This window comes from Loxodonta africana, chromosome 2 (assembly GCF_030014295.1).
Source record: "Loxodonta africana isolate mLoxAfr1 chromosome 2, mLoxAfr1.hap2, whole genome shotgun sequence".
NCBI classification, from domain to species: domain Eukaryota; kingdom Metazoa; phylum Chordata; class Mammalia; order Proboscidea; family Elephantidae; genus Loxodonta; species Loxodonta africana.
In genome coordinates this window covers 187,725,110-187,750,168 of record NC_087343.1, presented here as the reverse complement: position 1 = coordinate 187,750,168, position 25,059 = coordinate 187,725,110, and the positions used below count along the sequence as shown (strand labels likewise).

The window sequence follows — 25,059 nt, the reverse complement described above, 5'->3', positions numbered from 1 at the left end:
GTTTTAGGTTGAGATTCCAGCTCTGTCACTAGCTGTGTGCTCCCGGGAAAGTTACTTAACCTTTCTGGGATTCTCATTCTTCAACTGCAAAATGGGGGCGATGATAGTAACCACTTCATAGGGTAGTTTGGGAGGGATGAATGAGTATGGCTCTGAAAGCGCTTAGAACAACACCTGACACCTTAGTGAGGACTCAGTAGATGCCAGTTGCTATGATTAGTGCATGTAAAGCCCGCAGCACAGTAAAATAATTGTTCAATAAATGGCACCTGTTATTATTACGAGGTACACTATCTGCAGAGAATTTCATGTACATTTATCTCCTGAGAAAGTAATTTAAAAATGAAGATGTTAGGGGAAAATTTGGAGTCCTAGCAGAGGGTCGGATGGCCTCAGTTGGACACCCCATGACTTCCAACACCTAGGCTCTTGTTTGCTTCCCAAGGGCCTGCCCTTCATCCAGCCATTCACTCATTCACCAAAAGGTCATCAAGTGCTCATAGGGAGCCTGCAGGAGGGCTGGGCACCCATGGCAGTGAGCGACCTGGCTCTAGCCCCTGCCCTCCTGGTGCTCACCAGGGTAGTGGGAGAGACCACTAAATAAATCCGTACAGGGATGATTATCTAACTACAGTTGCCATCTGTGCTGTGAAGGAGGTAATGAGGACGTGTAACAGGGATCTTGATGTGGTCTAGGACTGGGAGTGTATATGAGGGTGGAGTCATTAGAAGGCTCCCTAAGGAAAGGATGTTTAAGCTGGGGCTTCTTGAATGAATAGGAGTTGGCTAAGTGATGCCAGGGAGTGGAGGGAGGAAAAGGTCCAGGCAGACAGGCCATTTTTTTTTTTTTTAATTGTGCTTTAGGTGAAAGTTTACAGCTCAAGCTAGTTTCTAGTTTCTCATACAAAAATTTATACACATATTGTAATGTGACCTTAGTTGCAATCCCTATAATGTGACAGACAGCACATTCCTCCTTTCCACTGCACATTTCCCACATGCATTCAACCAGCTCCTATCCCTTCCTGCCTTCTCTTCCTGCCTGCTCATCCCGCCTCCCGACAGGAGCCACCCATTTAGTCCCATGCATCTACTTGAACTAAGACACACACTCTTCACAAGTATTACGGTGTTTTATAGTCCCGTCTAATCTTTGCCTGAGGAGTTGGCTTTGGGGATAGTTTTAGTTCTGGGTTAACAGAGAGTCCGGGGGCCATGTCTTCTGAGTTTCCTTTAGTCTCAGTTGGAACATCTGGTCTTTTTATGCGATTTTGAGTTCTGCACCACACTTTTCTCCTGCTCTGGAAGAGACTCTCTGTTGTGGTCTCTGTTAGGGCTGTCATAGGTGGTAGCCAGGTACTACCTAGTTCTTCTGGACAGACAGGCATTTTGTTTAAGACCCTGCAGCCAGAAGATACCTGGCTCACTAGGGGAACAGAATGAAGAGCAGTGTGGTTGGCCTAGTCCTACAGCAAAAGTAGTCAGAGTTATGAGGTTGAAATTTGGAGAGAAACTGAGGTCCACAGGAACTTCATTCTCAGTGGCCATTGTCTCTTCTCTTTCAGACGCTTACTGCCTGTGTGCAAAGATTGCTTGCTGGCTCGGGCCTGACCCCTAAAGCCAAGAGAACGTGACATTGGCTCAAAATTCAGAGGCTGCAGACATGGCTCGCTCTGCCTCCATGTGACCTGCAGCCAAGAAACCACGACGGGGACTCTGCCCTCTGAATCCCTTTGGATGCCTCAATCCTGTCCTGGTCACACTCTGCTGGGTTTGGTGAAGCCGTTCAGGAAGATAAGTTTCCCTCACTGAAGAAAAGTAGTATGAAAGAAAACAATGGCCCCAAAGGAGGGATTTGTGTTTGACATAAATGGAGATGTTCCCTTAGGAGCATCATATATCATCGAAGAAGTAAACCCCCAGGTCATTTATATCTCGGCCTATTTACACGCCATGCAAAGAAGATGTCTTTAAGTTTCTTGTTGCTCTACACTGGGAACTGATGCTCCAGGAAAGGAAGCCTTATGTTCCAGATGTAGCAGGCTTCTTTTGGAATTCATACCTTGGGCGTCTGGCGGTATCCCCTAAATGGTAGTTTTGTTGTTGTTGTTGTTCAAACAGCAAGCTTCCTCCAGGATCAGAACCGTCTGCCTGCCTCTCTTGATAAGCAGCCCACCAGCTCTCTTGGTAGATGAGATGCTTAATAATTAGCCTAACTCATTGTTTTATCTAAGTAGTGATTATCACTACAGTGAAATAATATTTTAACTACAGGGGGAGCATTAGGAATCACTCCTAAGTAGAATCCACAGGCTGGGAATGGCCGACGAAGCTTTCCGCACTACGAGGAGAGGACCACTCCACCCCAACTGGCATTTCTCCATGTCTGAAATGCCATCATTAGATGCTGCTCCAAAGACCTAAGGAAATGTGCCCAGGAGAAGCTTATGGTCCCAACCCTTTCAACTGAGGCTCAATGGCCCAGCAAAATATGGAAGTGAGGCCTGTGCTCCTAAAGCGAAACAGCCTAGAGTCAGTGGAGCTTGTAAAACAACCTCACCACCGCAGGAGCAAATCCCAGCAGGTACGGTTCAAGGAAGATGGGACCAGTAAGAATCCAAGTGGCCTAGCTGAGGGTGATGTCCAAACTTCTGAAGGCTCGGTTGTGATGGGGAAGACTCAAGCATCCAGGCACCATCAACTCTCTACCTACTCACTCTCCTTCCCCAGGTCCGAGAAGGTGGGGGGCTTTCGGAACATTGCAATCCAAACCTCCCCCAGTCTCAGGAAGCATTTCCCAGTTTTCAAAAGGAAGAAACTCACAGCCAGCAAGTCCCTGGTGGAAATGCCAACAGCAACCCAAAGTGCCATCCAGGTCAACGGCAACCTCTCCAAACAAGACATTGTGTCTTCTGACCTCACCTATTTAAGGCTGGCTCAGCATCTTGAGGATGGGCCTCGAAGGGTCAAGTTGTCCCACCCATTTCTCCCAAGAGTGTCCAAGGTGCAAAGCAATGGGCCTGTTAGCATCTGTTTGGAAGCAGGGACCTGGGGGGCCTCAGAGAAAGCAACAGCTGCCATTCAGGTCCCAGATGATATTTATCACAGTCCTTCCTGGGAAGCTAGAGGGGTCACTTTCAGCCCAGACAAGTTGGCTGAGACCAGTAATTCCATACACCCTGTGGTCGAAATGTATCCAGGTGATGGGAGAAATGGGCTGACATCAGATTCACAAAGACCCCTCTCCTGCTTAAATGCCACCAGCGGTGCCAGTCACATGCCAGGCACAGGTAAATTTCAACCCGAATTGCTCTTGCCCAAAGACAACCCTGATGATAAAGACCTTGGCCCACTATCATCTCAGTCCAAGGAAAGGTGTGTCTCCTCTCCTCCACGGACTCACAGCTCCCCCTTGCTGGGCACCCACAGCCAGCCAGCCCACCCAGGAAGAACTTCAGACTGTCTCTCATCGGGTAACTATCACCAGGATCTGATATCACCAAAAGCTAACAGTGAGTCAAGATCTGCACGCACGTGTCAAGAGGAGATGGCGAAGAATTCCATGCAGTCAAACACCCTGGACTTCCCAAACTGTTTAGGAAGTAATCCCACCCCATCCTCCCTTCCAACGAATGAAACAAAACCTCCAACCAACCAAGAGATGAGTGAAATGAATCAAATTCACCTGGCCCGGGGGGAACTCTGCGACCTCCAAGGCAGGCTGCAATCTGTGGAGGAATCCCTGCACTCAAACCAAGAGAAAATTAAAGTCCTGTTGAATGTAATTCAAGACTTGGAAAAAGCTAGAGCTCTCACAGAAGGGTAAGGTGAATTTTTTTTTTTTTTTTAAATATTGAAAAACTACTGGGTTGAGTCACTTGTCAGGCCAGGGGCAGAGAAAGTGTTGGTTTCCATTAGAAAAAATGTTTCCAAAATGTTTGAGGTCCTGTTGTTCCTCCAAACCACAGCGAAATGGCCTCCCTTTTCTTTGATTGGGTTTTAGTGAATTCTAGCCTTCAGTGGATTTGTGTGGATTTCCATTGCTATTTGTTTTTATTTCCAGGTGTTTCTACTGGGGAAAGAAGGCAATTAAGGCACAGTGTCAAAAAATGATCTTATGAAGATGAAGGCCCAGTTAATAAATGATGGGGAAAAAGCTAGCAGGCAGAGGATGTCCCCACCCCATCCTCTCAGCAAGTGACAGCATTCGCACTGCATTTTAGTTATCTGTCTGTTTGTAACAAAGGCTTTGACTTGCCACTAAACTTAATGTTGACCTTCCCCTCCACCGACTACTTTGATGACTTGGGCCAGTCCATCATTGACCAGCTAACTAGGAGCCAAAATGAGATCAGAATTTTGCAAAGAGTCACGAAATGCTTTCTTGGGTGACTCAGCACCAGTCTGGGGAGGGGAAGGCAGGTATGTACATATGGAATGCTTATCCCTCCAGAAAGGTCTCTGGAACAACAAAGGCCTAGGGATGGCTAAAGCTGATCAAAAAAGAGTGGGAGGCAGAAGAAGTAATAAACTGGCATTTGCCGCAATGAATCAGAATCAACATTGCCTTATAGAGAGAAGCTGTGTGACATGGAGAGAATACACTGAACCAAAGGGTCAGGGATTTTAATATCCCCCTTTTGCTCACTTGCAAAATCCCTCAGGTTCCTCATCTATCACATTGGGGATAAGAATAACCCATCTCACAGGACTGTTGTTAGCATGGAAAAAAAAAAACCCTCAGATTTGAAAGTGTTTTAAAACATTACAAAGCCCCCTAGAAACACAAGGCGCTCTTGTCCTGGCTTCCCTGTTTGTTTGTAATGGTCGTGCAACTCAGATCAGCACTACCATGAGGGGCAATGCTGGGCTGTAAGGACTAACAAGCAGGGCTTTGAACCAGTCCATTCTGTTTTGAACCTCTGCTGAGAACTTGCATTTCCACCCCCAGGTATACTGAATCAGAATCTACAGGTTAACAAGATCCTCCAGCGAGTCTAATGTTTAATTAAATTTGAGAACCTCTGCTCTATTACTGGTTCTCAGAGCTGGTCCCTAACCAGCAGCATCAGCATCGCCTGGGAGCTTGTTAGAAGTGCAAATTCTCAGCAGGGGGTTGAACCAGAAGTAACCAGTTCAAAGCCCTGCTAAAGAGCGAGCAGGTAGAACGTGTGCATCCATGTGCCTCTTGCTCATCCATTTATCCAGCAAATGCTCTGTCTTGCAGGCGCAACTTCTATCGAACTGGCCAAGATCTCAACAATTGCAGTACCTGCCAGAACACGGCGTGCATCATATACAGGTACCTGGTCACACCTGAGGTCTGCTCTGTCCAGCATGGAAGTTGCAGGGTCCGCAGAACACCCTGGTAAACTCTCTTAGACTCAGAAAGTCAAGGGAGAGGCAAAGACACGCGGTCTTTGAATATCTGAGCCTTAAAAATCAGGATGTTTCACTACGAAATGTAACATTGGGTTCCAAGGCAGGGATTACTTTGTTCATGACAACAAATGAACAAATCCTCTGATGTAATCATCCCTATACCTATTGAATACCAAGAGCAGGTGATGTGCTAAACTCTGCACTGCGTTTGCATCTAGTCTCCCAATTATACATTGTGAGGTATGGGTTAGGATACTCTGGGAAGCTAAGCCCTTTGGCCTGGTCACAGGGGGCATTTTCTGAGAACAGTCAGGACTCAGATCTGGATCTCTCTGTCCCCCAACCCTGTGATCTTAATTGTTCCACCACACTGCCTCTTCCTCAACAGTAGCTATCACATGCCAATCACTTACTATGTGTCAAGAAATGTGCGAAGAACTTTGTGTTCATTTATAAACGCACCATTTCCTTCTAGCGTGGGGGAAGTTACTATAATAAAGTGGATTGTGATAGGTGATAAAGGGAAGACTTCATTAGTGGTAAGATCACTATACTTGGAGTCAAAAGTCCTGTGCTTTAATCCCAAAGTGTGACATCTGCTAATTATCTGAGCTCCATCAACCTCAATAAGTTGTGTGGGGCTCAGTTTCCTTATCTGTGGAGTGGGAACAATTATGCCTATAACAGCTGTCATAGGGAACAAATAAGATAATCTATGTGAAAGCCTTTTGTAACTGCAAACCTCTGTACAAATCCAAGGGTTTATTGCTATTATTACTAGATCTATGCTCCCTTAGCAGGAAACCCACTTTTGATGGCACAGTAGAAATCAAAAGCAGTCATTTCCGTTGATGGCACCTAATTTTGTTTGACAAAAGTGTACAGTTTTGCTTTTACCATTTCTCTCTCAGATGAGAACAGCTCAGGGCCTGAGCAAGCTGGAGTCCAATTGGGTTGTCTGTGTCTTTTTAAAACCACTGATTCTCTTTGGCTAATTCTAGATTTCATCCTAACAAGGAGGGGTGGTGGGCCTGGAGGTCAGGAGGCGCTTACAGTTACGCAAGGCTTTGAGCATCTTCTCACTTGAACCTGTCAGCTCCTTACACCTAGCAGCCACAAGATCAGGTGTTTTCACCAAATAACAGAAGCTTCAGGACTGCTCACAAAAAATGTCTAATATCTCCTCAAAAACGGGAGCCTTGAAAAAGTCTTGCGGCCTAAGAAGACAGGCTCATCAATTGCTACCATTTGGGCTCTTTTTTTTTTCTTTATATCTCCTATCTTAACCAATTTTTCTGACCATTTTGTTGTTAGGTGCTGTTGAGTTGATTTCCAGCTCATGGCAACCCCATGTGACAGAGTAGAACTGCCTCATAGAGTTTTTTGGCACAGTGGTTAAGAGTTCAGCTGCTAGTCAAATGGTTAGCAGTTCGAATCCACCAGTCACTCCTTGGAAACCCTGTGGCGAAGTTCTGCTCTGTCCTACAGGGTTCCTACGAGTCAAAATCAACTCAGTGGCAACGGGTTTGATATCCGGTTTTAGAATCTTTATGGAAGCAGATCTCCAGGTCTTTCTCCCATGGAGCCACTGGGTGGGTTCGAACCACCGATCTTTTGGTTAGCAGTAGAGCACTTAACCATTGCACCACTAGGGTTCCTTTTGCTAATCACTAGCAGGAGGAAAATTACTAAATTTCAGAACAGTTAGAGAGGACAAAAAACTATTATCATAAACAAGAAGAACTATTTTTCGAGAACCTGAATTTAATTTTTTGGACAGTCTCTCCTTTCTTCAGCAGCCAGATGATGTATTTTCTCCTATTCGATAGCACTGGGTTTTTGGGTTAAAATATTTGGCTTCTGTAAGTAGAAAACCCAAGTGGTCACTTCCTAATCTACTGTCAGCCTCATGGCTTGGCCTTGGGTGGGTCATTGTCATCTGAGAAATGAGGGCCTTTGTTCGTTCTCTTTGTTCATGGGTAGCACAAACTTGGTTAAGTGCTTGCCTACTAAATGAAAGGTTGGCAGGTCGAGTCTACCCAGAAGGGCCTCAGAAGAAAGGTCTGGCAATCTACTTTAGAAAGATCACAGCCGTTAGAAACCCTATGGAGCACAGTTCTACTCTGAAGCACATGGGTTGCGGTGAGTCAAAATTGACTTGATAGTAACCGGTTTGGGTTTTTTTGGTTTGTGGTCCCTTTAAGTTTTGACATTCTGATACTCTAAGCTGAATTAAAAATTAAAACTGGCAATATTTGGCTAAACTATAACCTTCCAACAAGTCTAAGAATTTTTGCATTTTGCTAATACCTACTTCAAACACTCTTTGCAAACACTCTAAATTAAGTTACAGCCCTGGATGGGTGAGCAAAGCTTCAAGCACACATCCTTTTCCAGTTTTCCAAAAGGCACAGGGATTGTATGCATATAGCCCTCATTACCATTCAAAGCCAGACTACTCTCCCAGACAGTATCTATCTCCTTGTATCTAAGCCATTTCAAAGGAACGGGCAATTAATTTGATGAAAGAAAAGAGATCAGAACAACATCCCTGTCACAGTAACAGTGGGAAAATGAGAGTTGTCATTTCCTTTCTTTCTTTTTTTTTTTTAACATTTCAAATGACTTCAAACCCTGTGTTGTGTCCTGAAAAGTCAGATCTTACAAACTAATGAATAAGTGATGTGAAATACTCATCCCCAGGCCTCGTTAAGCAGCGGTATCTCTCCGGGATGATTGATGGACCTGTACGTAAAGCACATGAGCACATGATGGATTGCCTGCCGGGTCTTCTTCTCCGGAGATGCTACTGCTAAGTTAGCAACACAAAAAGTTTCCTAAGTGATATTTCCCACAGGCTCCCTCAGCCAAAGACTATGGCTATGCTGTCTGCTACCATAAGGACCTGTGGGCTCATCTGGTTCCATCCAACTCATTCTCTCTGCTCAGAGAGGAATGGTCTGTCCCTCAAGCCTCCTTGGCTTTCCTCTTACCATGGATCGCTTTGGTAGATCCAACTTATCAAGGAGCACAACACCAACACCAATGCCTACAGACTCCCATTTGGCTCTCTGGAGGCTTCAGAAGAATTCTATACACCAGGAAGAATGGACTCCTGTGAGTTTTTACTGCTGTGGGCTCTATGCCTCAGGCTGCCCCAGGCTATTTCATCCCCAATCACTCTCCTCATCTCTTCTTTAGCACCAATCCTATGGCAAGGTACCCAAAGGGTTGGGTGAATGTCATTGGTGGTACTCAAAATTAAACACCATTGAATTCCTTACTGAGAAAGTCATTCCTTTTTCAATTTATTTGCAATCCTTCTGATTTTCTAGAAGGTAAAATCTGAGTTTGGTGCTAGGATGTCTTCAAAAACTTTCTAATGCTTGCTTATCACACTTCTTTGCTAAGAAAGAGAAGGTCTCAGGCTCATAGCCCTGGGCAAGCAATAGTACCTAGCTAGACTGCAATAACGTTTTACTTTTTATTGAAGCTTTAAAAAGCAAATATCCTTAAATATTTATTTTAAGTGATGCCGATCTCCATTTACAAAATGATATTGCCTGGTTTAGATAAATGCTTTTAAGCTTAAAAACTGAATTGATTTAGAGAAGTAAATTAAATATACAATTGTGCAGGTGGTGCAGGGAATATTGCAAACACCATGAAATGGTCAAGGGATGATGGAAGCCTGGGTATCAGTGCCCTGGAATCAGCTCCTTTTCTCACTTTTCAAGGGCATAAGGTCTCCCTAAGCCACACACTTCCCTTCTCCCCTCTTTCCTTCTCTGGTCCTTCAGCCACATCTCCCTGCACTTCTTCCTCAGGTTCATTCTCAAAATAACTGGCAGAGCCTCTTTGGAGGACTTTGACTACACTGATCATGCATTTATTTCCTGGATGTAGCTCCCAGGAAAATTCCACTTGGTTTAAATTGTATAATACCTCAAATGTTTCAAGGCAACAGAATAGGAGGTCTTTCCCAGAAAAAGTTTTTCATCTACCAGCCAAGCATGCTGCTTAAGAAATGGAAATAGACAGCAAGCTGCAAACTTTCCATTTTCAATGGGCAAAGGGAAACGCTGGCCATGTATGACTTGAAAGATGCTAAAGAGGAGGTAGAAATAGAAGGGCTTTGTCCAGGTGCTATCTGGACAGGCTGTCTCCTCTTCTCATTCTTAGCCCTTCCTGTGGTGTCAAGCACATCCATGACTTTATTTCTGGGGCACCTCCTTTCCCCTGTCTCCCTACCTCTTTCCTGAGCTGCACATATATATTTTCAACTACTAGTAGCTCTCAAGTCAACTCTAACCCATGGCGACCTCATGTACGTCAGAGTAGAACTGGTGTTCAATAGCTCACTTTTCAGAAGTAGATCATCAGGTCTTTCTTCCAAGGCCCCTCTAAAGAAATCTATTGCTGTCAAGTTGATTCCAACTGATAGCGACCCCATAGGACAGAGTAGAACTGCCCCATAGGATTTCTAAGGAGCAGCTGGTAGATTCGAACTGTCGACCTTTTGGTTAGCAGCCAAATTCTTAACCACTGTGCCACCAGGGCTCCAAAGGTGGACTCAAACCTCCAACATTTCAGTCAGCAGCCAAGCACATTAACCCTTTGCACCATGCTGGGACTCCCATTTTCAACTAACTACTAGACATTTTCACCTTGATATCCCAAAGGCACCTCAAACTTATCATTATCCCAACCACACACTCCATTTTCCCCCACAAAATCTATTCTCTACCCATATTTCTTAGTTTAATACACCGTTAAATATGAGGCAATTCCATAAAGAAAGTGTAGTCCCCACTGCCTTCATCACTCTCCTTCACAATGATCACTAATCCTTCCTCCTAAATCCAGCCCCTTCACTCCATCCCCTCTGCCTCTAGTTCAGTAAAGACCTTCATCATTTGTCATCTGAACTGTAACTGGTCTTTTTGCCACAGGCTCTACCTCCCTATCCCAAGAGATCCTCAACACAGATTGTTAAATTACCTGGAAAATAGAATCTGACCATGTCACTCTCCTACTGCACAATCATTTCTACTCCCTATTGTTTCCTTTAGCTAATTGTTCAAGGCCCTTTGAACATGATGGTAAGCCTTCTTACCTACTGTGTCTCCTGTTATTCTCCAGCCACAGAGAACTATAAGGCACACTTCAAATACCAGGTGTCTGCTATGCTTCTGTGCCTTTGTGTAAGGTCCCTTGCTTTCTGGAATGCCTTTTCCTCCTGGCTTTGTCTAGTCTTTCACCTTAAAAACCAGTTCCTCTGGACAACCTTACACTCCTTCCCAAGAAGGACCCCCATGGCATGCTCATTCCTCTGCTTTACCATTTACCTCTAGCCTTGCGATACAGTGTTTGATGAGCTTCTTTCCTCCTAGAGTGGCTAGAGTCTCTAAAGTCATGGACCAGTATTTAAAGCATAGGTGGCGCTCAGTAGATTCTTCTCAAATAAATGACTGGGGAAACCCTGGTTGTGTACTGGTTAAGAGCTACAGCTGTTAACCAAAAGGTTGGCAGTTCAAATCCACCAGATGCTCCTTGGAAATCCTACTGGGCAGTTCTACTCTGACCTATAGGTTTGCTATGAGTCAGAATCAACTCAATGGCAATGGGTTTGGGTTTTTTTTTTTTTTTTTAATTGACTGGAGGAGTCCTGGTGGTGCAGTGGTCAGGAGCTCAGGCTGCTAAACAGAAGGTAGGCAGCTCGAATCCACCAGCCACTCCTTGGAAACCCTATGGGGAAGTTCTACACTGTCCTACAGGGTTGCTATGAGTCAGAACTGACTCAGTAACAGTGAGCTTACAGGTATATTGACTGGAAGGAGTCCCAGTGGCACAATGGTTAAGTGCTCGGCTGGTAATCAAAAGGTCGAGAGTTTGAACCTACCAGTGACTCTGCAGGAGAAAAGGCCTGCTGATCTGCTCCCGTAAGAGGCAGTTATACTCTGTCATATAGGGTTGCTAGGAGTTGAAATCAGCTCAACAGTACACAACAAAACAACAGCAGTATTGACTGGGGGAAGACTGGAAAGCAGTGGAGGTACTGTGACAGCTATTTTGATCACCCAAAAGTAAAATAATTGTTACCATATGTGTGTCTTCGGTGGGGAAATGGGAAATCTTAATTGATCAAATATTCTTATTAGGGTAGGAAGGCTGAATGTGGTCCATGGATGGTCAATTTTCAAATACCTGGAACACAACATACTTTCAATGAGATGGAATCTAATCAAATCTCCCTGTGATGACTCAGAGGGCCTGACGCAATTTCACAGGACATTAAGATCCACATTCAAGGCCATCCATCACTACCGCCCAGTACTTCTGCACCAGCTGTGGTGGGAAAGGCAAAGTTTGACCTATGGAGAACCAAAAACTGCCCCCCAGGCTAGGATATCTCCCTTCTATTGTGACCAAACTGCCTCAAAGATCTCTGAGAGCAGAAATTCGGTATTCAATCTTCAGGTTCTCTTGGTAAAATGCCAGTACCCAGGTGATAGGCAGAATAGCAGCTCCCCCAAACGTCCACATCCTAATCCCCAAATTCTATGAATATGTTATCTTAATGGCAAAAGGCACTTTGCAGATGCAATTAAGGATTGTCTTAGTTTCTTAGTGCTGTTGTAACAGAAATACCACAAGTGAGTGGCTTTAGAGAACAGAAATTTATTTTCTCACAATTCAGGCAAATTCAGGGCACTAGCTCTAGGGGAAGGATTTCTCTCTGTCAGTTCTAGGGCAGGGGGATCCTTGTCTCTTTCAGCTTCTGTAGCCCTGTCATTCTTTGGCTCTTTAGTGATCTTCATGAAGCATCTATATTCCCCCATTTGTGCTTCCTTCTGTCTAATCTCCTTTTTTCATATTCAAGAAGTGTTTAGGTTTAAGACCCACCCTACACTAATACAGCCTCATTAGCATAACAGAAAACCATGCCAAACAGTGTCACATCTACAGGCATAGGGATTAGGATTCCAACACATATTTTGGGGGGATGCAATTTAATCCATAACAAAGATCTTGAGATAGGAAGAGTATCTTGGATTTTCTGGGTGGGCCAATGTAATCATTAGAGTCCTCATAGGGAAAGCGGGAGGCAGAAGAGTCAGAGGAGATTAGAGATCAGAGTAATGTGGCCATGAGCCAAGGACTGCAGGTATCCGCTAGAAGCTGGAAAATGGGAGGAACAGATTCTCACCTAGAACCTCCAGAAGGAATGCAGCTTTGCTGGCATCTTGAATTACAGTTCTGGAGGACTCTGACTCCAGAACCATAAGACAGCAAACTTGTGTTGTTTTAAGCCACTAAGTTTGTGGAAATTTGTTACAGCATCAGTAGGAAACTAATATGCCTTGATTAATCCCCCAGAATTCATAAACTAGTCACAGCTAATTGGAGGTCAGTTTTGTTTTTTACTTTATTTGGTGATTTTTACAGCTATGACAGCTAGCGGAGGGCAGTGCTGTGTTGGGATGAAACAGGAGAAAGAAATAAGAGAGCTACCACTTACTGTTTCCTATTAATTCGCCACTACAAGTAACCTTTGCTTTCACGTTTCATCCTCACAGCATATGAGAGAAGAAAAGTAACCCCACTTTACAGGTGAGGCAACTGAGGCTTAGAGAGGGTCAGGCACTTGCATAAAATTCTGGAACAAATAAGTGACCATGGAAAGATCAGAAGTCAGTTCTGTCTGCCTGCACCCAGATTCCACAGCATGCCATTAGTGGGTGTTGGGGTTCAGTGGAATGTGATATCAAGTTTTCCTCAGCCACGGGCAGCCTAAGGGCTTGCATTTGAATATGGAGGCCCCAAACAGCGTGGTCCAAGTGTGATCATGAATCATCAGCATCAGAATCCCCTGGGTATCTGTTATACTGGTTGCTAGGTTGATTTTTTCAGAAGTAGATTGCCAGACCTTTCTTCTGAGGCACCTCTGGGTGGACTCAAATGTCCAACCTCATGGTTAGCAGCTGAGCACATTAACCAATTGCACTACCCGGGGACTTCCAAGATACACTAGTTTAGGTAAAATCAGAATCTTAAAATGAGGAGACACAACAGCTGATTTACTAGAAACTTTTGTGACAACCAGTCTACGTGCCCATTAATAGAACAGTCTCGCTTATCAAATTGCCGAGACACTAGCTTTTGTTTTAAAGGCATCATTGCAAAGATGATTACTTTTCTGCTTGGCTTTGATTACACAGGCAGTCTTTTTTTTTTTTATATAGACCTTTTTAAGTAGAGGGAGCAGGTGAGAACGGAGGCAAAAGGGGAGGGAAGGAGGAGACAGGAGGCTTGCTATTAGAGCAGGCCTATCTTCTGATGCCTATTTCCAATAAGAAGACAAAATGAGTGTCTCTCAGTCCACTCTGGGGCCCAGGGCTGCATTATGCATGACTTAGGGGATTCATTTCGGCCTCTCACTCCTCCTACATCTCCCAGCTCCTCAGACCTCATCTGAGATCAGGGACGGCATGACAATCCCTGCCGACGTTTCTCCACCAATTAAAGTTAGGACCAATTAAAGCCGAATTCTGTTCTCTGGTCAAGAGCCCAAATGCTGGGAACCGCCCTCTGGTGAGTCCTGGAGGATCAATTAAAAACATCTGACAGTGGTGATCGTCCCTACACCCCGCCCCCCTTCAAGCAACAAATGTGGTCACCCCAGGCTTGTGAGCCAAGCAATAGACATCAAGCCAGGTGACAGAATCCTCCCCCACCATTCGAAAACTCCACAAACCATGAGCTGCTTTTTCACCATTACTGACTCCTCCACTGTTGAGATGCCTTCTGAACCCCACAGAGAAGTCGTGGATATTCAAAAGGTGATTGGCTGCAGGAGCCTCCCTTCACACATAGCAACCAGAGGTCCTGTTCCTGGTGCTTCCTCCTCACAGTTTTGATATTCAGAATTTATAACAAGAAGGCTCCCTGCAATGCAGGCCAAAGGCTCACAGCTATGTGCCCTGTAGGAGAAAAGCAAGGGTTTTACCTTACAGACCAAAAGGAGGCTCCAGAGAGCTATAGGAGTCACCCAAGGTCACGTGGTTGGGTGGCCCTGAGAGCACTTCCCTGAGTTTCCTTCCATGGTTAAGCTGTTTGACCCCTGGGCTTTGCTCTTGCCTGCCACTTAAAGCTATTACCTAACCAGAAAAAAAAAAAAAAGGCATTTCACTAGAAATGTAATATGCACTCAGGCCTGTGGGTTTAAAAACCAACTTTCCACTTAAATTATTTAGTATTTTCCTTTTGTCTGCTTATGATGCTCCCCCCGTATGCAGCCAGGTGGACTGTGAGTGCCTGGTCTTTTAGCCACAGTCCTCTCTCTGGCCAGCAATGAAGTCTACACTGAAAAATAATTACAAAGCACACAGCAGATCTGTTCTTTCTAGTAATTACAGATGCATTTGCAGCTCTTATCAAATTCCAATATAGACTGAGCAACACTGATTGCAAATGCTGGAACACAAATGTTAGGACAATGCCATTTAACCCCCAAACAACCAAAACCAATTACAGCTTAAGCTGTCTCTTAGGGAAACAAACATAAAGTTTGGGATACATGCAGAAATTTCTCTGAGCCCCAACAGGTTTATATCTAAGACAGTTGCCTCTATTCCCTGTTTCTCTAGAGTAGCTTTACCCCTTTCTTCCCCTCCTTACAATATATGGAGAAAGAAGTAGGATTTACAGCATCGGCAATTTGTCTGCAATAAAAACGAAGCCTATTTTAATGTATTAATAGCTAAAGAGGCTGAAACATGCCATAAATACAAAACCAAGCAAGTTCAGTATTTCACAGGAATAAAACATGGATGGCTGCTGGCGCGGAAGCCACGGATGACCACAGAATGACCCAAGCTTTATTCTTTCGTCAAGTCAATATAATAATCGTTACCATTTGCCGAACCAGGCATTAAGCCAGGCATTTTGCTAAATGCTGTACTTGCATCATGTTATTTCAGACTCCCAACAACCCTCTAGGGGTTGTTTCCATTTTACAGATGAGGAAGCTGAGACTCAGAGAGGTTAAGTGACTTGTCCAAGATCCAACGGAGCCAGGACTCAAACCTAACTCCTACTAGCAGAGATTTTTCCTCCCCCTTCCTTTTATTCCTTTTGATCTTGCATAATCATGAATATATGCACGGATGGATTACCCAATAAGCAAGGTATGCACATGCTTATTCATGCTTACTTAGTAATCTGTAGTGTACCATTTCACCTGTTTTTCAGAGATGTGGTGAAACCCATGTGAAATGGTGCACCACAGATTAGTAACCAAAACCAAAAACCAACCCCTTTGCCATCGAGTCAATTCTGACTCATAGTAGCCCTACAGGACAGAGCAGAACTGCCCCACAGAGTTTCCAAGGTGCAGCTCGTAGATTCAAACTGCCAAATAGTTAGCAGCCAAGCTCTTAACCACTGTGCCACCAGGGATCTGCCTCTGAATATATGGGTTAATCTGCCCCTGAATTTATGGATTTAGTTTCTCTGAGACGACCTACCCTTTTTGAGAGTTTAGCATGCAGCCAGAGCCAGAGGGCCACAGGTCCCAGAACTGATTTCTTTCAAAGGTAACTCTCAGCAGAGAAGACTTCTGCTGCTTGGTCCTGCTTCTTTATGTGCCAAGAAGAGAATATGTGGTCCTCCAGGGACTCTTCAGCAGACAGATGCCCTATGAGAAAGGGGTGGGCTTGCTGACTTGACGTAGCTGCAAGCAGGGAAGCTCAAAATTACACCCTATAAATAAGGAGCAAACTGGACATTAGGAGAAAGTTTTAGGAACAATATCCCTTCCAGTCTGGGGGAAAAAACAACTAAACTAAACCTCCTCCTTTCTCAGACTGCAATTCTTCCCCAAAGATGCTCTCCAAAGTGGTGTGATTTATCCAAGTGGCCAGGAACCAACCCCCTTCACTGTAGCCATCGATTCTCACCACTAATTCTTTAAAAAAGAAAGTCGCAGAAGGTCAATAAATCTCTGGCGCACCTCAGTTCGTGGAGAGCAGCACCTCGGAAATGCTCCAGTGAGAACTGAAGAAGGGGGTGAAGAGGAATTTGGAGGATATTTTCACCTACAAGGAGACCCCATGGATCGTTCATTTTCTAGTCAACTTGGCTTGGAGCATATGGTTTACAGCTGTGGTGACTCATCACTTCTCTTTACAAAAGAGCAAGGCCCACTGGTGGCTCCAGTTGCCAACACCAGACCCAAGACTGCTGAGCTCAGATTGTGCCTTCAGTAAGCTGCCTCCTAGGGGATGCACATTTTCTCTGCATACGCGGCCTCCCTGTCACGACTGGCCTGCAGTCTAGGAAGAGGATTTCAGGGTGGGCTGGTCAGCTGGACCATAAAGGGCCCCCCGTGCAGCCCAGCCACTGGTCGGCTCTGTTTCCACAATGGGCTGCAGAGTCATTCAGGAGCACCAGGCCTTGGTCACCACTACCATCCCCTACTCCACACACATTTTACAATCAGTCTCTCACAGATAAAAACTCTGTTCTTTCAGTGGGAGTTGAGTCCCTGGGCGGTGCAAACAGATAACATGCTCGGCTGCTAACCCAAAGTTTAGAGGTTTGAATCCGTTCAGAGGCACCTTGGAAGAAAGGTCTACTTCCCCAAAAATCAGCTACTGAAAGCCCTATGGAGCACAGCTCTACTCTGACACACATGCGGTTGCCATGAGTCGAATTCGACTTGAAGGCATTTGGGTGGTTGGTTTGGTTCCTTCAGTGCAGTATCTCTTAGGGCACAAGCTCTGGGGATGAACACCCTGTGTTCAAATCCAGGTTCTGTTCCTCAGTAAAATATAACCTCCCCTTGCCTCAGTTTCCTCATTTGTGAAATTAAGATAATATCTGTCTCACGGAGCTGTAAGAGTTACATGACAGAATGAAAATAAACTTGAAGCGTAGTGTCTAGAACATAGATTTCATTCCATGAATGATAGTCATTCTTATTCTTGCAATTATTATTATTATCACTGCTCATTTCAATTACTAGGTGCCCTAACCTAACGTGGTCCAGGTACTCTTTTGTTTCTTCTCCTCAGAATATGAAAAAAAAAAAAAAAAACCTCAAACCTGTTGCCGTCGAGTTGATTCCTACTCATAGCGACCCTGTAGGACAGAGTAGAACTACCCCATAGGGTTTCCAAGGAGCAGCTGGTGGATTATAACTGCCAACCTTTTGGTTAGCAGCCAAACTCTTAACCCCTGAGCCATCAGGGCTCTTAGAATAAGACCTTGGAAAGAGCCAGGCCCTTGGCTAAACAGTTGATCCCTCTTTAGAAAAGAACAACAAAGGTCTGTTATAACTCATGGTATGACTTCCCTTTGCCAATAATTTTGTCTGTTAAATGAGGATAACAACCTTCCTTATCTTCCTGGGCTATAGCGAGGATAAGATGAATGAAATGAAATCATAGAAGTGAAAGTTTTGCAAATTTTAAAGTACTACATAAAAGTAAGGGATTCCTTTATATATATGTATATATATGAGTACACACAAACACATACACACGTATATACTTTTATCTCTTTTTGGCTCACCTGGCTTCAGTTTGCCCATTAGAGGTCCTGTACACAGGACCTGGCTCTGTTGTTTGCTTATGTATTTATTTATTTTTTGCTATTTGCTCCTCGCTGTTTCTTCTTCCCGACAAGCCATGACTTAGGGCCCTTGCTGCTTCCAATTACCTGGAAAAGCATCCTTCTGTGTTGTACCTAGCATGATGGCTGAAGCATTGATCTGTCAGCTAGATTAGTGAGACGCCCTCAAGAGGGAACTTGAAAGATCTCATCCATTCCCGGTCACACATAGCTCACTTTCTAAATGCAGGGTGGCACCGTTCTCAGACATCTCCTTGGAGGGGAAGCACTCTGAGGTTCCCTAGGCAGTGAGCTGGGCATGCCTGAACCATGTGCCAGGTAACTCGGGCATCCTCAGGGGGACCAGCCCCACAAACCTGGGGTACTCAGGACCATTGGGATGGCTCCAGTCCTGAATCCTGTATGGTAATCTTTCCTTGATCACCATTTGCCCCCCACTGTGGGCCAGGACTCTTCACCAACAAAGCACCCAGCACCAATTTCTTCTTATCATCCTGGATGGAATACAGGGTGGATATGGAATACGGATTGTGGAAGACTGTAAAGATGGAAAAGTAGGGAGGCAAAGAGATAGGAGTGAAGGTGGAAGTAAGGTTGGAAAGGTTTCTTGTTGCTGTCAAGTGGATTTTGCCTCATAGTGACCCTATAGACAAAGTAGAACTGCCCCCATAGGATTTCTAAGGAGCAGCTGGTGGATTCAAACTTCCAGCCTTTTGGTTGTTGTTAGTTGTTGTTGAATCGGCTCCAACTCATGGCAACCCCATGTGTGTCAGAGTAGAACTGCAGGATTCTCAAGGCTGTGCTTCACCGTTTGTGCCACCCAGGGACTCCTCTGGGTCTAAGCCTAAGGCAAAGAGTCCCTCCCTAGAACCTACAAACAACCCTTTGCTAAGTTTACTTGAATCCTCACCAAATAGACAACTTATTCCTCTCTTCAAGACGTTGCTGAACACAGTGTGAGCTGGCTAAGGAGGAAGTTGGGGGCATCTTCTCTTCTCCACCCAGAGACAAGATGAAAAGTAGATGAGAGAGAGGGCACTGCCCCCTTCCCTTTATAAGGCAGCTGCCAGCAGAGCACAACACACTCCCCCCCTCCTCCCCTCCAAACTAAACAGTAGTTTGTCAAATGAGTGAACAAGAAGAAAACCTTCAATTTTCCTGTATGTTAATAAATTGCTTTGGCCTAAAAAACATTAATCAATTTCTCTCCAAAGCGCATATGCTTCTCTCTACTCTGCTATTTGCCTGGCCTTGAAAAGAAAGTCACTTTCAATCCCCTTTAAATTGTCAAGACCAGTGGGGGCAGTTGCAAGAGGGGGCCAGGGAGTTTCCTAAATCCCAATGATTATAATGGAATCCTGCTGTGCTTCCATAGAAACATAAAGAGTATATTCTTCCCTGAATGTGCATGAAGGGGAAGAGTGAAGAGCAATGCAGCTCACAAGGTGTACAATTACTGAAGAGCTGAAAGTATAAGCAAGGAGGTGAGCCATTCACTCCCTCAGAGATGAAGACAAAAGGACTTAGTGGAGAGTGGAGTAGGCAGGGACAATGGCCTACGGGAGGAGATTTCACCTGTTATTGTATCCCATCTGCACAACTACTCAGTGAGGTAGCTATTATAACCCCCACATTTAACTGAGTCACAGAAAGAGAGGCAACTTGCCCAAGGTCACCCAGCTAGTAAATGGTACAGCCAAGAGCATCCAACTCAAAAGCCCTTGCTCCCTCCTCTCTGCTGGGCTCAACTTCAAATGGTGATGAGGAGACAGAGTTTATGTTCTGTCTCCTGGCTCTGCTCTTCCCAGGCCTGCCAGTTCTGTACACCTTCTGGAATCAACTAGAGCCTTACCTTTCCATTAGTATTAAGACATTGTTGTGAGTCTTGACAAACCCAGGTGGGTGTTTTTGTTGTTGCTTGTTTGAATCATGAAGTCAGAGAAATTTCATATATAAGAAGTGGGAGGAGTATATGTGTGTATTCATATATTTTGGTTGGGGCATATAAATGAAAAACTGGAGAGTAGTTAGGGGTAGTTGAAATAAATAACAAGCACATTTTGAAAGTAATTGTTAGTTTAATCATCTGTTTTGCACAATGAGAAGTACTAAATTCCACAAAGGCAGTCTGTCTAGCTTACTGTTGTGTCTCTGGAACCTAGCACTGTTGTCAGGCCTAGAGTAGAATGAATGAATGGATGGGTGGAGAGCTATATTGATAAAGGATGAATAAATAGATAGATGAGTGGATGAACGGATGGATGCATGCATGCGTGGATGGATGGGTGGGTGGGTGGATGGATGGATGGGTGGATGGATGGATGGAGGGGTAGATGGAAGAAGGGGTGGATAGATAGATGATGGATGGATGGAATGTCCAATACCATAAAGCATTAAAAAAAAAAAAAAAACCCTAGACTGAGCAGGGGGTACCCACTCTTTTTGGCTATATCTGGTGCTCTAGGATGAAGACAGTTTTTTCTGTCTCTGTGGGGAGTACAGGGCTATTTCAAAGATAAGGATCTGTGAATGTAAATTTTCACTACCTGTTAACTGTGCATGTCCCCATTGCTAGAGGGCATGAGAATCGGAACTTGCAACTCACTACTTTAAATTCTTCCTTGGTATAATGCAGAGGTTGATGAAGACAGCTGTTTCCCAGCCTCTGAATCCATATCCCTAAGTTTCCACTCGGGAGAGTGAGGTGCAAGTGGGTGCAGACTAAAACCCACCCCTTCCCCAGAGACAAATAGAAGTTCAATGCTAGGTGATGCATTCTAGAAGTGGAATATTCAGAATGTGAGACTATGGATGCTTCTGCTCAGTGACCTGGCAATTCCTGGGCTTTGGCTAGAAAATCTCTAAAAACAACTGATGTTGGATAACATTTACTAGGGACACAGAGCCACTGGACTAGCAGCGCCAAGTGGCCAAGGATAGTATCTGCCGATCTATCATTCCTTCCCCAGCACCTAGAACAGGGCTTGGCAATGGAAGATGCTCAATAAATATTTGTCAATGACAGGCTGAGCACTTTGTGTCTACCTCTATGCTAAGTGCTGTATTGCAATAAGTCATTTAGATTTCCCAGAGATCCTATGGGTGGTGCAAATGGTTAATGTGCTTGGCTGCTAACCAAAAGGCTGCAGATTCAAGTCCACCCAGGGGAAACTTGGAAAAAAAGACCTGGTGAGTAACTTCCCAAAAATCAACCATTGAAAACCCTATGGAGAAGCACAGTTCTACTCTGACACATATGGGGTCTCCATGAACTGGAATCAACTCAAAAGCAATTGGTTATTTTTTCGGTTTTTTTTTTTTTTTTTTTTTTCGCGATCTTGTGAGTAGGTACCATGCTCATTTTACAGATGAGATGCTGAAGCTTGAAAATGTAAAGTGACTTCTCCAAGATCTCTCAGATTATAACTGGTAGAACTTTGCTTCAATCACAGCCCGAGTTCCATCCATTAGGTAGGTCACCCAGCCAGGGCTGTGTCCCTGTGGAGGGGACCGGGAGAAGCAGAAAGGGAAAAGATGTAACCCAAAGAGAAGACAATCTGGGTAACGCTTATCAAAAATACAGAAACCAAACAAATAGACAACCCTGCCCAGTGCCCCCTAAGCATTGACACCCCAACAGCCTGGCTTCCAAAGAGGTCACCTCGCCCTCCAGACTCTTCAGCCCCAGCTCTTCTATCTCAGGATGATCAGTGACAAGGCTGCATGGCAGTCACCCCCAGCACTAACTCTGAGCCTGGGTCTCAGGGAGGTGATGTGGGAAGGTAGCAGGAGACAAGTATCCCTTCACTGACAGCTCCTTTCTAGTCCTTGCTGGGTATATAGGCTTTAGCAAGTCATGCCACATCACACACCGACATGGGGTCTTTCATCTGCCGTGTGAAGCATTCCATTCCCCACCCTTGCTAACAAGGAGAATGCACTGTTTTCCTGACTCCGCATTTCCTCTACTGTTGGCACTCCCACGCTGGCTGTCTCATCCTTGGGCCTTCAGAGAGCCCTGTTATGAAACCAGATAGCAAACATATCTGCAAGCTTAAGAGCCTTTTTACAAGCACCTGGCACTGCAAACTCCTCTGTAAGTAAATCTCCTAGGAGGAGAGTGGGCAATTATAGGCAGAAGGGGCTCAAGCACAGCCTGCAGGGTTGTCTAACAGGATTCCTTCTTTCTGGCCCAGCGGCTCTCTGGGGTAAACTGAGCGAGAATAAGGAGGCAGGCTGGGAGTCCCTGTGGCCTGCTGGGCTGACTTCCCTGGCAGAGAGAGGCCCAGGGGGAGCACACACACCTGCCCATACAGGCCAGAGCTTCCACACTGCTCCATCCTCCAACTCCCTCAGTCTCTGGGAGCCCGGGGTCCCAGAGCTTCACGTTTACCTCATAGGCCTTTTTGGTAGTCAGTGCAATATGATCAAGTTTGTATATTATTGACTCCAAAACATACACACAACTAGCCAAAAGAAAAGACATTAGTAAATATCCTTCCATAGGAGACTATTTAAATAGATCTGGATTATGGAATACTACAAGCTAGACAAACTACCTAAAGATCTCCAAGACACATTGTAGAGAAGCAAGTCAAAGAACAAGGCATTATGTATTTGAGGTAATAATGCTAATGATGATAATAACGTTATCATCACTAGGGGCTAACGTATGTGGAGGGCTGACTTTGTGCCAGGCACTGCTGTAGGCACTTCATTCATATTATCTTGCTCTACACATATTAATTCCAAAGAAACCCTTTGTCTTAGTTATCTAGTGCTGCTGTAACAGAAATATCACATGTGAATGGCTTTAACCAACAGAAGTATATTCTCTTACAGTCTAGTAGGCTAGAAGTCCAAATTCAGGGCATCAGCTCCAGGGGAAGTTTTTTTCTGTCAGCTCTGGAGGAAGGTCCTCATCATCAATCTTCCCTTGGACTAGGAGCTTCTCTGCACAGGAACCCAGGGTCCCAAGGACACGCTCTGCTCCTGGCACTGCTTTCTTGGTAGTATGAGGTCCCTACCTCTCTGCTTGCTTCCCTTTCCTTTTATCTCTTGTAAGATAAAAGGTAATACAGGCCACACCCCAGGGAAAATCCCTTTACATTGGATCAGGGATGTGACCTGAACAAGGGTGTTACCTCTCACCTTAATCCTCTTTATGGTAGAGATTATGATTTATAACACATAGGAAAATCATAAAATGGAGGACAACCCCACAATACTGGGAATCATGGCCTAACCAAGTTTAAACATATTTTGGGGGGATGTAATTCAATCCATGACAGGCTTTGAGATAGGTGCTATTGCGATCCCCATTTTACAGATCAGGAAACTGAGGCACTGAACAGTGAAGGAACCTGCCTAATATCACATACACAGAGCGTGTCAATGGAGGAGCCTGGATTTGAACCCCGGGGTCCAGAGCCTGTGTATCTAGTCACAACTCTGACTGCCTTTCTTCAGGATAGATACATTTAGGAAAGTAAGTTTATACAAGGATAACAGAATGTTCCTATGCACACACACACACACGGAGAAACACACATACACACATATATATAAATGTGCAGAAAAGGCCTGGAACCACTTGGACATCAAACTCTTAAGAGTGGTCACCCTTGGAGAGTGAAGTGGGAATGGCTGAGGCAACAGGATCTGTCATGTTTGGTTGTAATTCCTCTGTATCACCTGCATCTTGTATAATAAGACATTTTTCATGTATAACATGCAAAAAATATTAAAAATTAAGAGCGTTAAATAAATGTAAAAGATGGGAGCCAGTATTTACTGAACATCTACTATCAGGTTACCGTGTTACATGCCTCATTTAATCTTAACAACTTCCCCGTGAGGGAGGCACTGCAGATGCAAACTCAACCGATAAGGAAATGGAGGTTCAGAGAGGTGATATAACTTTCCCAAGGTCACACAGCCAGTAGGTAATTAAGGATCTGGGACTGGAACCCAAAGGCCATACTCTTTCATGTCAGCCCAGCACTTCCTGTCTAACTGGGCACTTGCTGATGCTAAATCCAGATACACTGAATTGAATCTACTTTCCATTCTTCCTCCGTGTTTTTCAGTGTAGAGTATGATTTCCGGCAGCAGGAAGGCAGGTTCCATGATGTTCTACAGAGTCTGGAGGAAGCGGAACCTGTTGAAGAGGCCTCTCCCCCACCAAAGTCCCCAGTAGAACCCCCAGTTCCAGAGAAACAGGACTTGAGGCGGAAACCCAAGAAGGTGAAGAAAAAGTGCTTCTGGTGGATCTGAGCCGGTTGGGACTACGCTCTCTGCCCTCGCCAAATGGCCTCCCTGACTTGGGGAAACCATTGCCCTCAGGCCTTCTCTGCTTCTTGGCAGAGGCCTGGGGTGTGAGCCACTTGACCTTGCAAATCAGGAAAGCCTTGGGGCTGGTATAGCCACTGCTGGAGACCTGACGCCAGCCTTACCTGAGTGAGTGCCACTGCTTGCTGAGGACTTCACGGACACTAGAGTGACTGAGTTTCCTGTTACACGGGGCCAGGCATAATCTTGGTTTGCTGGACCAGATTTCCACCGTGAGCAAAACCCACTACTGCACTTTCTAGCACCTCCAGAATGCTAGGCACTTGCTTTGCATTGCAGGCTTATCAACCCAAAAGAAAATAAAAGTGCTGTGCAGAGCAGGAAGATAGAGGAGGGTTATACACAGATACCCCAGACAAAGCAGATAAATAAATAAACTGGCAGTTTACTAAGATATCAGCATACATAAGCACAACAGAAGTGGGCAGGGCATAAAAATGCAAGATCACTCTGGGGTGTTGGGGCTGTTGTCATTTTTTTTAATTAGCCCCTTGATTCCGAATCGAGGACTTGTGGGGGGCCTTACTGTCAGGTCACCCCAGGGTATAACGAATTGATGGTGTGGCTATCCTGCAAGGATTTAGCCAGTAAGGGTTGTGGTTGAAATTCAAAGAGGGTTTCCACAGCTGTAACTGCTCACCCTAATCCATCATGCCTCTGGGACCTGAGGCTGCCTGGTAACAGGGTGGA

General features: G+C 44.9%; 2 protein-coding genes across 4 annotated transcripts in view; one reads left to right on the top strand and one right to left on the bottom strand.

Moving 5' to 3' along the window:
* The window catches only part of DOCK2 (dedicator of cytokinesis 2), a 558,619-nt gene that overhangs the window by 248,411 nt on the left and 285,149 nt on the right, over positions 1-25,059 (bottom strand). The gene's annotated exons all lie outside the window — the stretch shown is intronic.
* Positions 2,477-24,294, top strand: INSYN2B (inhibitory synaptic factor family member 2B). Its single transcript, XM_003404648.3, has 3 exons — positions 2,477-3,822; positions 5,228-5,302; positions 24,108-24,294. Exons 1-3 carry the CDS (start codon positions 2,477-2,479, stop codon positions 24,292-24,294), a joined length of 1,608 nt encoding a protein of 535 aa, XP_003404696.1.

Bases quoted from the DNA above. Each gene is read 5' to 3' on its own strand.
- INSYN2B (XM_003404648.3), top strand. From the start codon at position 2,477: ATGGCCCAGCAAAATATGGAAGTGAGGCCTGTGCTCCTAAAGCGAAAC. The intron at 3,823-5,227 runs GTAAGGTGAATT...TCTGTCTTGCAG, and splicing joins GCTAGAGCTCTCACAGAAGG to GCGCAACTTCTATCGAACTG. The intron at 5,303-24,107 runs GTACCTGGTCAC...CGTGTTTTTCAG, and splicing joins ACGGCGTGCATCATATACAG to TGTAGAGTATGATTTCCGGC.